The sequence below is a fragment of the Podarcis liolepis genome (genome assembly GCF_965112155.1).
Source record: "Podarcis liolepis genome assembly, chromosome: 12".
Lineage (NCBI taxonomy): Eukaryota > Metazoa > Chordata > Lepidosauria > Squamata > Lacertidae > Podarcis > Podarcis liolepis.
In genome coordinates this window covers 24,135,011-24,148,791 of record NC_139563.1, presented here as the reverse complement: position 1 = coordinate 24,148,791, position 13,781 = coordinate 24,135,011, and the positions used below count along the sequence as shown (strand labels likewise).

The 13,781-nt window shown below is 39.3% G+C and overlaps 1 protein-coding gene and 1 long non-coding RNA gene across 5 annotated transcripts in view; one reads left to right on the top strand and one right to left on the bottom strand.

Annotated features, from left to right (window-relative positions):
- The window catches only part of LOC310689700, an 88,559-nt gene extending 83,558 nt beyond the window's left edge, over positions 1-5,001 (bottom strand). For all 4 annotated transcript variants that reach the window (XR_014517588.1, XR_014517589.1, XR_014517590.1 and 1 more), the window contains exons 1-2: positions 3,880-5,001; positions 576-651 (exon numbers count right to left, since the gene is read on the bottom strand). This is a non-coding gene — a long non-coding RNA (uncharacterized lncRNA). The remainder of the gene's footprint in view (positions 1-575; positions 652-3,879) is intronic.
- Positions 1-13,781, top strand: part of MALRD1 (MAM and LDL receptor class A domain containing 1) — a 226,792-nt gene that overhangs the window by 1,851 nt on the left and 211,160 nt on the right. Inside the window, exons 2-5 of the mRNA XM_083467342.1 lie at positions 2,618-2,755; positions 7,470-7,564; positions 7,649-7,810; positions 9,831-9,927. Of these exons, the coding sequence (XP_083323468.1) occupies positions 2,618-2,755; positions 7,470-7,564; positions 7,649-7,810; positions 9,831-9,927 (492 nt within the window). The remainder of the gene's footprint in view (positions 1-2,617; positions 2,756-7,469; positions 7,565-7,648; positions 7,811-9,830; positions 9,928-13,781) is intronic.

Sequence of the window (13,781 nt, the reverse complement as noted above, 5' to 3'; positions counted from 1 at the left end):
CTGTGTGGCTCTTTTAATCTTGGAAGGTTTACACATAGCTATAAGTCCTTTTAAAGAAATGTGGCCTGCATTTCAATAAGCTATTAACTTCAATATTATGGGAGGTAAAAACCTTACATTTGAGTAGGACATGCTAGCTGAGAGTCAGCCATATATTTTACTGTGCTCAGATCTTCATGAATCAGTTTTCAGTATGGGCATCAAGTGTTTACATTTTCATTAGCTCTTTGAACTGACTTTCATATCTAAGCTGCTTCTGCTTTGCAGTTGTGTAAGAAGAGGAAGACAAATGGCTGGCAGAGTGATTGCATATTGAGTCAGGTTCAAGATAACTTAAAATTATTCACCTAAGGGGTAAAATGAGAAACAGTTTCTCCTTAAAGTATATACAGTCCATTCCACCCCCCAAACATATACTACCAGATACTTTTTAAAGTGTCTTCTGTGGCCTGGAAAATTAAATGGGCATGGCTGAGCAGTAGTTTATGTTTAGACAGAAATGTGAGATACTGTGAAATAATGAAAAGATGTGTAAATCTCAGACAGTGTAGGGAAGCATGTGTAAAACAACTCACCCATTTTGCTCCGTCTTGTATGTTTCAGTTTTATCCAACAGGTTTATCTCCAAGCTGATTATATTCAGTGATGATCCTGAAGGGTATATAGTATAAATCAAATTCTTATTCCACAAACAATGGTTTTTAACACTACTCTGCTCCCTGAAATTAGTTTTTCTGGTAAGGTAAAGAGTAAAGGTACCCCTGACCATTAGGTCCAGTCGCGGACGACTCTGGGGTTGCAGCGCTCATCTCGTTTTACTGGCCGAGGGAGCCGGCATTTGTCCGCAGACAGCTTCTGGGTCATGTGGCCAGCATGACTAAACTGCTTCTGGCAAAACAGAGCAGTGCACGGAAATGCCGTTTACCTTCCCACCAGAGCGGTACCTATTTATCTATTTGCACTTGACGTGCTTTTGAACTGCTAGGTTGGCAGGAGCTGGACCAAGCAACGGGAGCTCACCCCGTCACGGGGATTCAAACTGCCAACCTTCTGATCAGCAAGCCCAAGGCTCTGTGGTTTAGACCACAGCGCCACCCACATCCCTTTTTCTGGAGTCACCCCTAATTAAATTAAATTAGATAACTTTTAAAGTATTATATTGTGAAAACTATACAATAAAATAGAATTACAAATCAGCAAACTTTTTAGTATTAAAAGAGCATCATATTTTGATGTCTTTAAATAGTTTAGGAAACTGAAGAAAACTCAACAGAAAATATTTAGTGCACAAGCCACTTTTTGGAAGTGATCCTGCACATGTGTACTCAAATGTAAGCTTCCTTTGGAATTTCCTCCCAACTAAGCAGGTATAGGCAAGCTGCATAAATGGTTTTACGGAAGTTTCAAATTGCAAGGAAAAAGTGCCGATTGCTTAAGTAAAATGACATTATTCTATACACCTAACATTATGCTGTTCCATTCATTGTCAGTTTTGCCCTTTAGACTTTCATCACTGTACCATTTCAATCTTGCATGCTGATGGAAGAGTTGTTTTAAGGCTGGTGTGGTTTTTAAAAAATGCCTTCCCTCTCCATTAATATTTTGCAACTGCCCACCTGAGAAATGTGCAGGATCAAGCCTAAGAGATCTCCCTCTCCACCACCAACGATTATACCTTTTTTTGAAGATATTATGAACATATTGCTGAAAATGCAGTCTAGCAAAGCATTATGTTGATGAAGATACAAATGTTTGAGCCAAATGCTTATTTTCAGTGATTAATCTTCATTGTTCTAAAGGAAAGGGCAATGCTGCTGACATGTACAATATTGAATCATTAGTGCTAAATGCTGCCTTGGTTATGTTAGCAATATTTGCGAGAATTATTTTTTATGAATATCTACTTTTGCTAGCCTCTTCAATTTTCTAAACATTTATACAGAATAGATGAAAAAGCACTGAAAGACAGATTATTTTTATTATGGGGGGGGGAGGATGTTCTGCTGCATCCATCTTCTTTTATACCCATTTAATTTTGCCTTTTATCATGTACAATATTTAAGATGTGCGGGGGGAAACAGGTTGCAGAGTTCTTCCTGGGGTATTCTTCCTGTAAATGGGGTAATCTCTTGTTTGAAAATTCCCTGCAAATGGAGTGCTGGGCTAAAATAATTCTCCTTGATTTGCTAGTCAGTCATCCAGCTTGGTCATACGCTTAAAGGTATGTTCATAATCAGAATTGGACTCTGTATGTTTCAATGCAAATCTGAAATAGTACCATTTGCTTTTGCTCCAATGCTGGTAGATTCAGAGAGATGATCAGTCATTCCAGATTTGTTTTATGTGGAGTAAACTTCCTTTCTATGTCTAACCACACAATAGAGATGGCAGATTTTGATAGTGTAATATCAGAGTTTTTAACATGTATGAAATAGACCTGTGGTCTTTTATATTTAAAGTTCATTGTTTTAGGTAAATTGTAATCTGAAAGCAATAGAACAGAATTGGCATGCTTTTTAGAAATGAAAAACGTTAATAAGTACATGTTATGGCATTTTGTATAATGCAGGTGTTCATTATGGAATGCAAAGTATGCAAATAACCCTTTTAATATTAGGTTCCTATTATGGAAAATGTGATTTTGAAAGTGATCTGTGCAATATGGACAATGAGAAATCACCTGTTGACTGGATAAGGAGAAACGGAAAGAACATCATAGGCTCTCCTCATTCTGACCACAATGGGAACAACACAGGTAAGGGCAACTTACTCTCTTGCAAATAATAAACAAATCTATCATCATATAAATCAATGGTGAGGAAACTTTGGCCTGCTGGATGTTAGACTCCAATTCCTATCAGCATAGTTCTACACCTGAGAGTTTATGTATATGTGTACACATTTATCTACGTATCAACTAAAGATAACATTTCATGCATCTGTTGAAGTACCGTAATACTTTTCTTGGTCTGGAGTCCACAAGACACATTAACATTTTTTATTCAGCAAATTAACACAGCAAATTATTATTTTCTGTGAGGATTAAAACTGTCTTCTTTGAAAACCTAAGCATTTTATATATTCAGTGATACTGTTTGGCTTCTGGCCCTTTTCTGCCTTCAGGAACATGAACCCTATAGTTTGTTTTAGTATGGTTGCCACAGAGTATTGGGGGGGGGGGATAAGTCAAATGATAAGGGACAACAATGGAGAGGAAAAGGGAAGAATTCTCTTGCATATAATTATGTTGAGACCAAAGATATTATCAAGTGATAATTAACCATCATAAGAAGATTTTTGATGGTCCCTCTAGATATACTTTGAACCTCTGGTAACACTGGAAACAAGGATCCTCAGTATTACATGGTACACGAAGAGATCCTTTTATAGTACTCTGCTTTTTTTTTTTTGTAAGACATCATCTTTTAAACATTTCTTGAGTTGGTAATTTTAAGACTTGGAAAGTGTACTAGGAGGCATAAAATTGGTTTCTGACCTAAAGTAGTCTTGGCCATTTTATTGAATTTAAATGGTCATCAAAAGTAAGAGATTGGTAGCCCCATTACAAATGGGAATTGGACTCAAATACGGTCACAGCCTCTGACTTAATACCAGTCAATTTTCAGCTGCACTTTCAGGAAATTTTTTTTTTATTCAAGCTGGATGTAATTCATGGCAGTCATAGTTCCTGCCCTGGGTGACTCTCTGAAAAGGTATGTCCTGCCACTTTCCTGGGTTTGCAGCGATATGTCGTGCTGGGTCAAGAATAGTGACTGCTTGCAAGCCTAGGTGGAATTGGCAAATGTCAAGTTGTGGATTTGTGTCTGAGTAGGCCAGGGGTCAAAGTCAGGAAATCAAAATGAGAAAAGAGTGACTCACCCAATCAAAGATAACATATTCCTGAAGTTCAGGGTCCAGGCCAAGGTCTGAAGTCAGATAAAAAGGAAGGAGCAGAAAGCAAAGACAGCCCCAGGAATGATTTTAGGCAGAGAGATGCAGAGTTACAGAAGGGTGCCTTGAGCAAAGCCCCTTTTTGACCCTTAGGATATGCCACAAGGGTTCTGGCTGAGGAGACTCCGAGGGGATCGAGCGAGAGGTGGAGAAGATTCTGAGGAGAGAGGAAGAATGGGAAGGGAGAGTTGAAAACATTGACAAAGCTGGAGGGAGAGAGAAGGAACCGTTGAGAGAAGGCTGTGGAGGAGAGAGCAGCCTCTGCCTTCGCATAACAACACCGATTCAGCCAAAGCTCCCACCAGGAGCAGAGCTTGAGGCCTACAGCTGGATTCCAAGTTTGAGAGATTCAGACTGCTCACCTGGGTCTAACTCGGTTATTTGGCCTCCATCCAAACTCCTGGTGTGGTTCAAATTGTATGCCTGCCTCTTGCTCCCTCACTATCTCCCCCCCCCCCATCCGATTCTGTTAAGTTGCCTATTATTTGCTGTTTCCTTTCAGGGTGACAACAGAAGCTGATACACTAGAGATACCACACGCTGTTATTGGGGGGTGGGGGTGGGAGGGCTGTCATTCTTTCCCCTCATCCCCCTCACTGCAATTTGAACCCAGGTCCCATTTGAACCAAACCCCACAACAAGGGGTTGCTGTTATGGAATTTGGGGTCACTTTAGGAGTGCCAAGGCAAGGCACCTCTAGGAGTACATGGCAAAAATCCAGGCCCTGCCTCAAAGGCATTGCAGCCTGGTCTCTGTGGAAGGGTTAGGCCGGGGTTGGGAACTTGAGGCCTGGCCACAAAATGCAGCCTTCCTGGCCTCTCTGTGGCCCTTGGGACTCTCCCATGGCTGCTCCTCCTTCTCTACAATCACGCAGTCTCTCACCAGGCCTAACTTGTAATCTGTCTGAGTGCTTTTGCCTGCTATTGAAGTCTGTGGTAACACCTCTTGCCCTGATGGAGGATAGAGAGGGCAGACCCTCCAAGTGTCCCTATTTTCCAGGGACGTCCCTGATTTAGAGAAGCCGTTCTGGTTTCTGATTTGATCCCGGGATGTCTCACTTTTCCTTAGGATGTCCTTATTTTCATTGAAGAAATGTTGGAGGGTATGGTGGGATGTCCCAATTTTCATTGCAGAAATGTTGGACATCCGAGCCGTTTAATGTTTAATGCTTTTATGTTTTTATATATGTTGGAAGCTGTCTGGCGTGGCTGGGGCAACCCAGTAAGATTTGTAGGGTATAAATAGTAAAATTATCATTATGGAATGGGACGTCCCTATTTTCATCAAAAACATGTTGGAGGGTATAAAACTGAGGAAGCGAGGGCTGAGAAATTTGCCATGTTGGTTGAGGAAGGAAGAAACGTGGTTGGGATGGTGGCCAGTCCTTTAAAAGGAGACTGGCATCCTGTCCCTCTTTGAGATCTTGCAGGACTGTGGGATGTAGGCCCCCTGAGATCTCATGAGAGAATCGCCCCTCCACACCAGCCATAGCAGCACCTGCCCTACCCCAGAAATTGTCCAACAGCTTCACTTAGCCACAAGTAATCATTTTATTTTCAAAAGAACAAAATACAAATACAATGCAGCATATTAATAATAAAAACCTATTAAAAAACACAATGCTATTCAGTCAGTAACACAGCCATCCATAACCCTCAGTACAAAACCCCAGCCAGTCACTTTGTATGACAAAAACAATCATGTGTATAGCCTTGGAATTCAAATTAAAATAATCTATTCCAACTGGGTTAGCACATTCACTGCCACATGCCTGTGGAGGGCAGCCTTGTTCTGATAAGACTCTGAATGGCTGTGAGCAACTTTATCTCATCAGTGCTCTTGCCCTGAGCTATAAACACGAATGCCCATGTGCCTATCAAAACAACTATTGCACATCTATACAACCATACAGCAAATAGGATCTGTGCATATCATAAAGCATATGACTTCCCCACGAGAGCCCTCACAGAAGTAGAATTCCCGACACCCTTAGCAAACTACAGTTCCCAGGATTCTTTGGGGGGAGTCGTGTGCTTTAAATGTATGGTGTCTATGCAGCCTTTGATTTAGGTAAAGGAAATGGAGAAAGTAAACTTGAAAAATTAAACAACTATAAAGAGAGTGGGTGCAGTAGTAGCACTCCTTAAAGTCCATTGGCCAGGTGTTTCAAATTGGTCACAGCTGGTTTCAGTTCTCCTAGGTCACCCACAACATAAGAACCCAGTCAGCAGTGGAATATCTGAGCAGACAGATTTGATGGCTTGGTTCCCATGTTCCTTACTCACCTGGCACTAATCAGGCTTGTGAGTGTTCAAAGGAGAGGGTGGTGGCTTGATGGACAGAGAGGGAGAAGCTGTATATAGTTAGGATTTGGCACAGAAGGAGGCAAAACTGGTAGAGTGGAAGAAGGTAAGAAAGGTGCTTTCTGAGGAGTCATCAAAGCTTTTGAACCCCAAAGTTTGCAGGAGGAATCTGATTTACTGCAATGCACCTTGCAACATCTTTTTAATTGTCTTAATATAATCTAAAAGCAGCAGCAGCACATGAAAGTAGGGGTATGAGAAAATGTGACATTGATACTGGAAGACACAAGATTTGCCCACCTTGGAAGAATGGCAGATGCAAGTGATAGACTATATGGAGTTGGCAGAAATGACTGGCAGAATCCGAGACCTGGGAGAAGAGCTAGTGGAAGAGGACTGGAAGAAGTTTAAAGACTACTTGCAAAAACATTGTAAAATGTTGGAATGTTAAAATGTTGAAATGCTAAAATGATGCAAGATATAAAGACAAAGTGGCATTAGTGATATAAGTAAAAGGAGTATGTAACAAATGTTTCAAAAGATAAGGGTGAAAAAATTAGAATACACTGTGTCAAATGTAACCAAAAGGATATAAAGGGAAAAATTGGAGACACAATGGGTTGAAATGCATAATATAGACTAAGATTTGAAAGAGGGTAAGATATTGCTGAATATGATTTGTGTAAAAAGGAACACAGAAAAGGGAGATGTGAGGAAGTCAGGAAGTAGGGTTATGAAAACAATAGGTAAAAATTTGGATTTTTATGTTTTTTTCTTATGCCTTTTTATGTTTTCTCTCTTTGTCTTTTATGTTTTTTATTGTATTTATCTGTTTTGCTTTGTGTGTGGTAATGTTGTTTCCTTTTTGGTTTGATTGGAAGGTTGGTTTCATTGTTTAAAATTTCAATAAATATATATTTTTTTAAAAAAGAGAAAATGTGACATTGAGTTGCTGCTCAGTTTGTACCAAGAACTCTCAGCTTGTAAGAAATATATCAGCCCTGATCGATCTGTTCATGGAATATAAAGTAGATTGTTTCACTTTAACATCTGATGTGTGACTCCCAGTTGTCCTAACCCACAGTGCTCAGCACTGGCTACAGGCCAGTTGCCTAATCCATTATCCATTTTCTTTTCTTTTTTTCATACTGAGTTTTCCAGAATTCTACAAAGTCCAGGAAACCAACTTCTAATTTTTTTCCTTCCTATCAATAGCCCATTTCCTTACACTGTCCTCTGAACGCATCCCATTTCCGGCCATTCTGAGGAGCAGAGTGGTCTTTGTGGCTAGCAACCAGCTCACCTGCCAGGTAACTGAACAATCTCCTCTTCATATTGCCTGCTGTCACTGCAGTTTGCCGACACACTTGGACTGTTCCTTTTTTTCTTCTTAGATTTCATTTTACTATTGGATTGGTCAAATAAATGGAACCCTCACAGTGGGACTCCAAACCAATTCTGATAGAGCCTCGGGGACCATATGGCAAGAAAGAGGAGGAATTAAAAATCAGTGGCAAAGAGCTGTGATCACAATCAACAATACTCTGAATGCCGAGGTATGCAAGCTGCTCGGGCATATTCCAATACTGGGATGAGTGAAATGTCAACTTAAAGAGAAGAACTTGCACTAGAAATTTAATTCAAGTGAATAATAAGGTGGAATTCTGATGAAAAATTCATGGCTGGTATTACTTGACCTTATCTCAATGATTTAATGGAAGCATTCATTTTGTAATTATGCATGTAACCCAAACTGAAATTAGCTGGATAGTCACATGCTAGTATATGAAGTGGGAGGACATAATAATGAAACCCACTTACAGTAGCCATGCACTTACACTTACTTTTCAGTAGCGTTTTGCTTTGAATGTTGAACCAGACTTGTGCAACTTATCCCCCTCCAAGCCTAACATATCCTATGAGCCATGTAGGGCAGCTCACCTAGGGCTTCATGTAGGGCAGCTCACCTAGGGCACCCTATTCATCCTCCTTCCTGGCACTGAAAGAAAATGAGGTTCTTAGTGATTTGCCCAAGATCCATGTCAGTCAGTTGGACAGGGATTTCAATATAGGTTTTCAAAGTGCAAGTTCATTGTGCTGATTAGACAACAATAGTGACTCTACATATGTTTAATGCTTTCCAGTTTTTCAGAAAAGCAGCAGCCTTCTTTAAACCTATTAAAACAATTTAGGAAGATACATATATTGGTTTATGAAGAAAAAGCATTAATTTAATAGTAAATTAGGTTGCTGTAAAAATAAATACTGTTATACCAACTAAAAAAGTAAAAAGCATTTTCTTCTGGGTACGCTCTGGTTCTCAGAAGTCAACCTATTAAGAAAATTGATTATTCTGATATGTATGTCATTATTCAGTAGAGCAATAAATAAAATCATGGAAGACTGAAATACTAACCCTTTACATTCAAGCTTCTTGGATTATAAATATTATGTCCTTCAGGATTCCATATAATGCATTATTCCTGAAAGTAAATGTAGAATATACCCTGCCAAGATAGAGTAGATACCTAGTTGTAGTCAGATCTCTAGTTATTCCAATGAAAACTTATTATTGCTCTCCATTAGCCATTCTGTACAATGCTGTCTCTAAATGCAAAAGGAAATTTCTCTCTGACAGACCTCTGGCTAGCACAAAATTGTACTGTTGTTTAAGTTTTTGGATAATTAACAGCCCACAGGATTGGATCCTGGCACTATAGTATTACTGCATCCCTTTTCATTTCCTTCCTGATGCCTGAAGAAGTTATAAGTCTAGGCTTGTGCTTTGCTACATGTATTTATTTCTTTATAATGGCTTGCTTAGTTGCACTTAGTTCCCATTAAAATCAGTAGGACTTTTGACAAACTAATAGGCTAATAGTGCAACTAATAGGCTGGATCCAACACATTATTTGCATCAAGCTTCTTAGTCATGTTGATTTACAAGGTAGCTAAAAGTATAAAATCACAATAAAACAGGAGCAGTGAAGACTTGCTAATATGCATAGGTTATAATTTTACCAGTGCTCAGAACTATATTACTACAGTTTTCAAGCCTATAGCAAACAAGATTAATGAAACTTCCATTTAGGGACCAGCCCTTTATCTAACGCCAGCTGATAAACTTCATAGTTGACCAGGAATTTGAGCCTGGGTTTCCCTGCTCCAACTTTGACACTTAAACCTAGCCTTTCCCACTTGCTTCCCTCCCTCCCTTCCATCAACCGACACCACCCAAAGGCCAGGGATGATGGGAATTGATGGCATAAAGTAGGGAATGCTACTCTAAGCACTATGACACAGTGGCTTAATGGAGGGGTTTTTTGGTGTCTGTTCCCCTATCCTATCTTCTAACACTGATGCCAAAAAGGAGCGGGCACAGAGGACATGTTTAAAGAACACATCTATGTTAGGCCGTAAGACCATCTAGTAAACTAGAAAGGAACAAAGAGAGAGCCACAGCTTCTTCCAAGCTCCCTTATAAGCTTCCTTGCAGATAATTTTAGATACTTCAGTATTGTAATAGACAGTATTACTACTGAATAACCATGTCTCCCTAATATTCTGGTTATGCAGGTTTCCATCAAAGGACAAATATTTGAACCTTGGGCACCAGGAGAAACCATTGCTATTGATGATATTTCAGTCACTGAAGGATGTCTGCTAGCTTTTGGTAAGGATGCATTCTTGTAGCTGTACTAAATTATTTCTCTGATGCTTAATTAGGAAAAGAAAAAAGCCACAAAGCAAGAATGCCTTGTTGACATTCTAAGCGTAGATACTAATAAACCAGGGATTTCAGGCATCTGTTTTGAATTTACTTGCATAGCTGATCTTAGCTTGTGGTGAACCTTTAGTATGCAACAGATGCCACGGGGAGAATCTGACTGTTCATGTGTCATTGTACCTGGATGCTGGCTTGCTGGCAAAACAAGCTAGTTCAGTGAGTAATGCCTGCCACATGCAAACAAGTAATCAATCTTGTGATTTTGTACACTAGGAACTTCAAAAATTAAAAGCACATAGTCTTGATGTTGACAAAAGGTGGCAGTGACAGATGAGTTTTAATGTATTTGGGACTATACATGTGCATGGTCAGACCACAAGCTGGTGCTTCTTTCTAGAATACCTTCTGGCCTCCTAGATTTGTGCCAGGCAAATCTGTTATTTTTGTGATTTTTTTCTTGTTTCTGGTGTTGGGTCCAGGTTTGGGGGATCTTGTGGACAAGATGCTCTTGAGGCCTCCCCTCCCTACCCCTAGCAGCCCACTTCCTCCTAATCACTGATGTTATTGCCCATTTGCTTGCCTTGTGCCCTGAGCCCAGTCTACACTGGGAGTAAGAGTGGAAAGTGAGTGGAAGCTGCTGCTCTCAAAAACTTGTTCATTTCTCCCAGAGAGGACAGATGTACAAGCAGTGAGTGGAGGAGTAGGTTCAGGAGGTGATTGGGAGTGGGCCCCCTGTTTATTTGGGCCTTGGCAGATGCCTAACAATGCCAACCTTTGCAGTCAGCCTTATAAAACATCTGCCTTGCACCTCTGCTCCATTGATACTGACCTTCTGGAGACTGCAGTAAAAGAAAAATGTCAGGGGCACAGGGCCAGAGCTTTGTTGCCCTAAATATGTGACCCCAAATAACTGTCTGCATTACAATAATTTGGGTTTACTGGCAATAATGTGGAGTGCAAGGCAGCAACTAAAACCTACAAAAGGTACTGGGAGATTTGCCAAGCACATTTAAGCCCTTGGAGTTTCAGAGTTCAAAGATGACCTCAAATTGTCTCTTACAATGCAGCACTGGGGGCCCATCAGTTTATTTTAGTGAGGTGATTCATGTTATATTCTAGAATGTAGTGTTTATGTCTCAGATAAATTTAGCTCCAGCAAACAGTTGTGAGCACAGGAGTCCAAAACAACCAGAGTCTCCTGAGACTGAAGGAAAAACTCGCTTCTTCACTACACATGTAGTTTCTTACACCTTTTAGGATTCTGAGCAATATTGTTGCATCGCATCGTAGAGCAAACATAACTCAAATGCCCTAGGAATTTGGCAGTAGTGTGAGATTTATTTCACATGGTACCTTTAACAAAATAAGAAAACAATACATAAAGAGCATACGTTATACCTGTGGAGCTGGGCATTTTACTGTTAGGTTTATGTGTGTTCTGCTTTAAGAGTTTGTTGTACTTGCTTTTTATTGATTATATTATTTTATGAGTATGCTCTAGACATGCATATTTATGAAACAAAAATAAATAGTAGTAGCAGTTGTTTATGTATTTTTTTATTTTTGTGTATAACCCTTATACACAGTGCTTTTTTTCTAAAAAAAAAAAAATGTTTAGGGGTATTCTCATTTTGACTCAATAAAATCACCATTTTATAGTTCAAATCGGGGGAAATAAATACAGTAAATGGACAAAAGTAAAAAGATTCACAAAATGTTTAGGGGTATGCGTACTCCTGTTTCCTTCCAGAGAAAAGCACTGCTGATATAGTATATATATTTTATGTTTGCATGCTTTTGTTTGACCTGTCCTGCATTTGTATTTGTATAAGCAATATATGTATTTTGTACCAAGCATGGCATACATTCCTTTATCAAATGTCTGCTAGCTGCCAAACAGTGCCTCTGAAGAGTTTTGAACATATTAGACTCCACCCCTGTAGTTTAGTTATACATATTTCAAAACCAAGCATCTGAATCTAAGTACACTTTCTCTGCTGTGGATTTAGAGCCAGGCTTGTAGCACCTTAAACACTAAAGAGATTTGTTGTAAGATAAGCTTTTGGGGATCACTTCATCAGATGCAGCTTATGCTGCAATAAATCTGTTATACTTTAAGGTGTCACAAGATTCTTAGTTGTTTTTGATGCAACAGGCTAACATCAAGGGTCTCCAACCTTTTGGACGAGAGCGCTAGGGATGCCAGTCTCAAAACAGCTGCCTTGGAAGGGGTGTGGCAGAACACACAATGACTACTATGGGGAGCATGGCATAACACAATAGAGACAGCCACTCCCAATGACGTTATGCTTACCATGGGAAATCAGCTGTGTTCTGCTGGTCCAATGATGGAGATCACATCGATGCTGTTGCTGTCTAATAACAGGGAGTATTCCTCACTACCAGCAAAAATGGCCTCCAATGGGTTCTTTCCCCCCCACAATTACATTTTCTATCTTGTGCCTAATATTCATGCCCAATATTCATAGCCTGATATGGGTCCTTCAGTACACAATATACAACTGCTGTGTCTGTTGAGAGGGTCGCATTCATGTGTTATAAGTCTGCTCATCCTTTTTGAGTAGCGAAGTGCAGTCTGTTCCCGCCCCCCGCCCCCCCCACTAACAGTACATGAATGCTCCCTTAGAATGCCACTCATGTGTTTTGTGTGTGGATAATCATGCCTGAGTATGAAAAGTCAAGTGTCAAGTGGTCCTCAGAAACTGAGTTTCAGGCTAGTTGCCGCTAGGTTGAATGGATGCAATTGCTAGAGTGAATAGATGTAACAAAGGGCAAGAGTCTATGTCTGTATCTTCAGTAGTTGTATAGAAGAAGGAATTTTGGCAGGTGTGCAGCTTGTAATTTCATGGCACCGCAGGGGTTCAAAAAGCTGTCAACCCACTCTATTGCCAATATTCTTTTAGAAAACCTACTATCTTGTTTCAAATGTTTTTTAAAGAGACCAATCTGTTATAAAAAGAAAGGATATAAAAAGTACAAAAGAGCTGAAGTAGATATTTAATTCTGTCCCTATGAAGTAATAGCAGATTTGGACTTTAAACAGAACCTCTGCTCTTACAACAGATATTTCTCTTTCTCTGCCTTGCTCTTCTAGGTTATCTTGAGAATTTAAACATTTCCCCAATCTTGCTTGATATGCATAGGAAAATGTCTGTTTGATAATGACTCCTGATATGTAAGCTCTTGGTCCCTATCACAACCCATTTTGAGTTCACATAGGCAAACTATAATGAATATGCATCCCAAGTTTTTCTGAAAATTATCTGTGAATGTTTTGTGTCATATCTTTTCCAGATAATTGCTGAATATTTGTAGTATTAAATTTCCTTATCTGATAATTGATGATATTTTATAGTTCTTCTATGCCTTTTGACAGTATTTGATAGCTTAGCTTCAATGATTTAGCTATGATTAATAGCTGCTGTGTAATGGTGTTTAGTAATTCACAGTATTGAACTAACATATATCACTTACCTGTCTACTTGGAAGAAACTCTACTTAGTTAAATGGGACTTACTCTCAAGTAAGTGAGTATAGGATTGCCACCATACATTAGTATTTAGTATTCGGTGACTTTGAAAGTTACATGGTATATAATTCCTGATAATATGTAAGTGCTGATAGCTTATGATGCTTTATGATACCAAAATATTAAAGAGACACTAGCAAATATAAACCACTTGACTTTTCATGTGAAATGAATGAATTTGAAATATCATATTAAAAATGTTAATACAATTGGAAAAAGATTAGTTTTTGAATAATTAAAAATACTCATT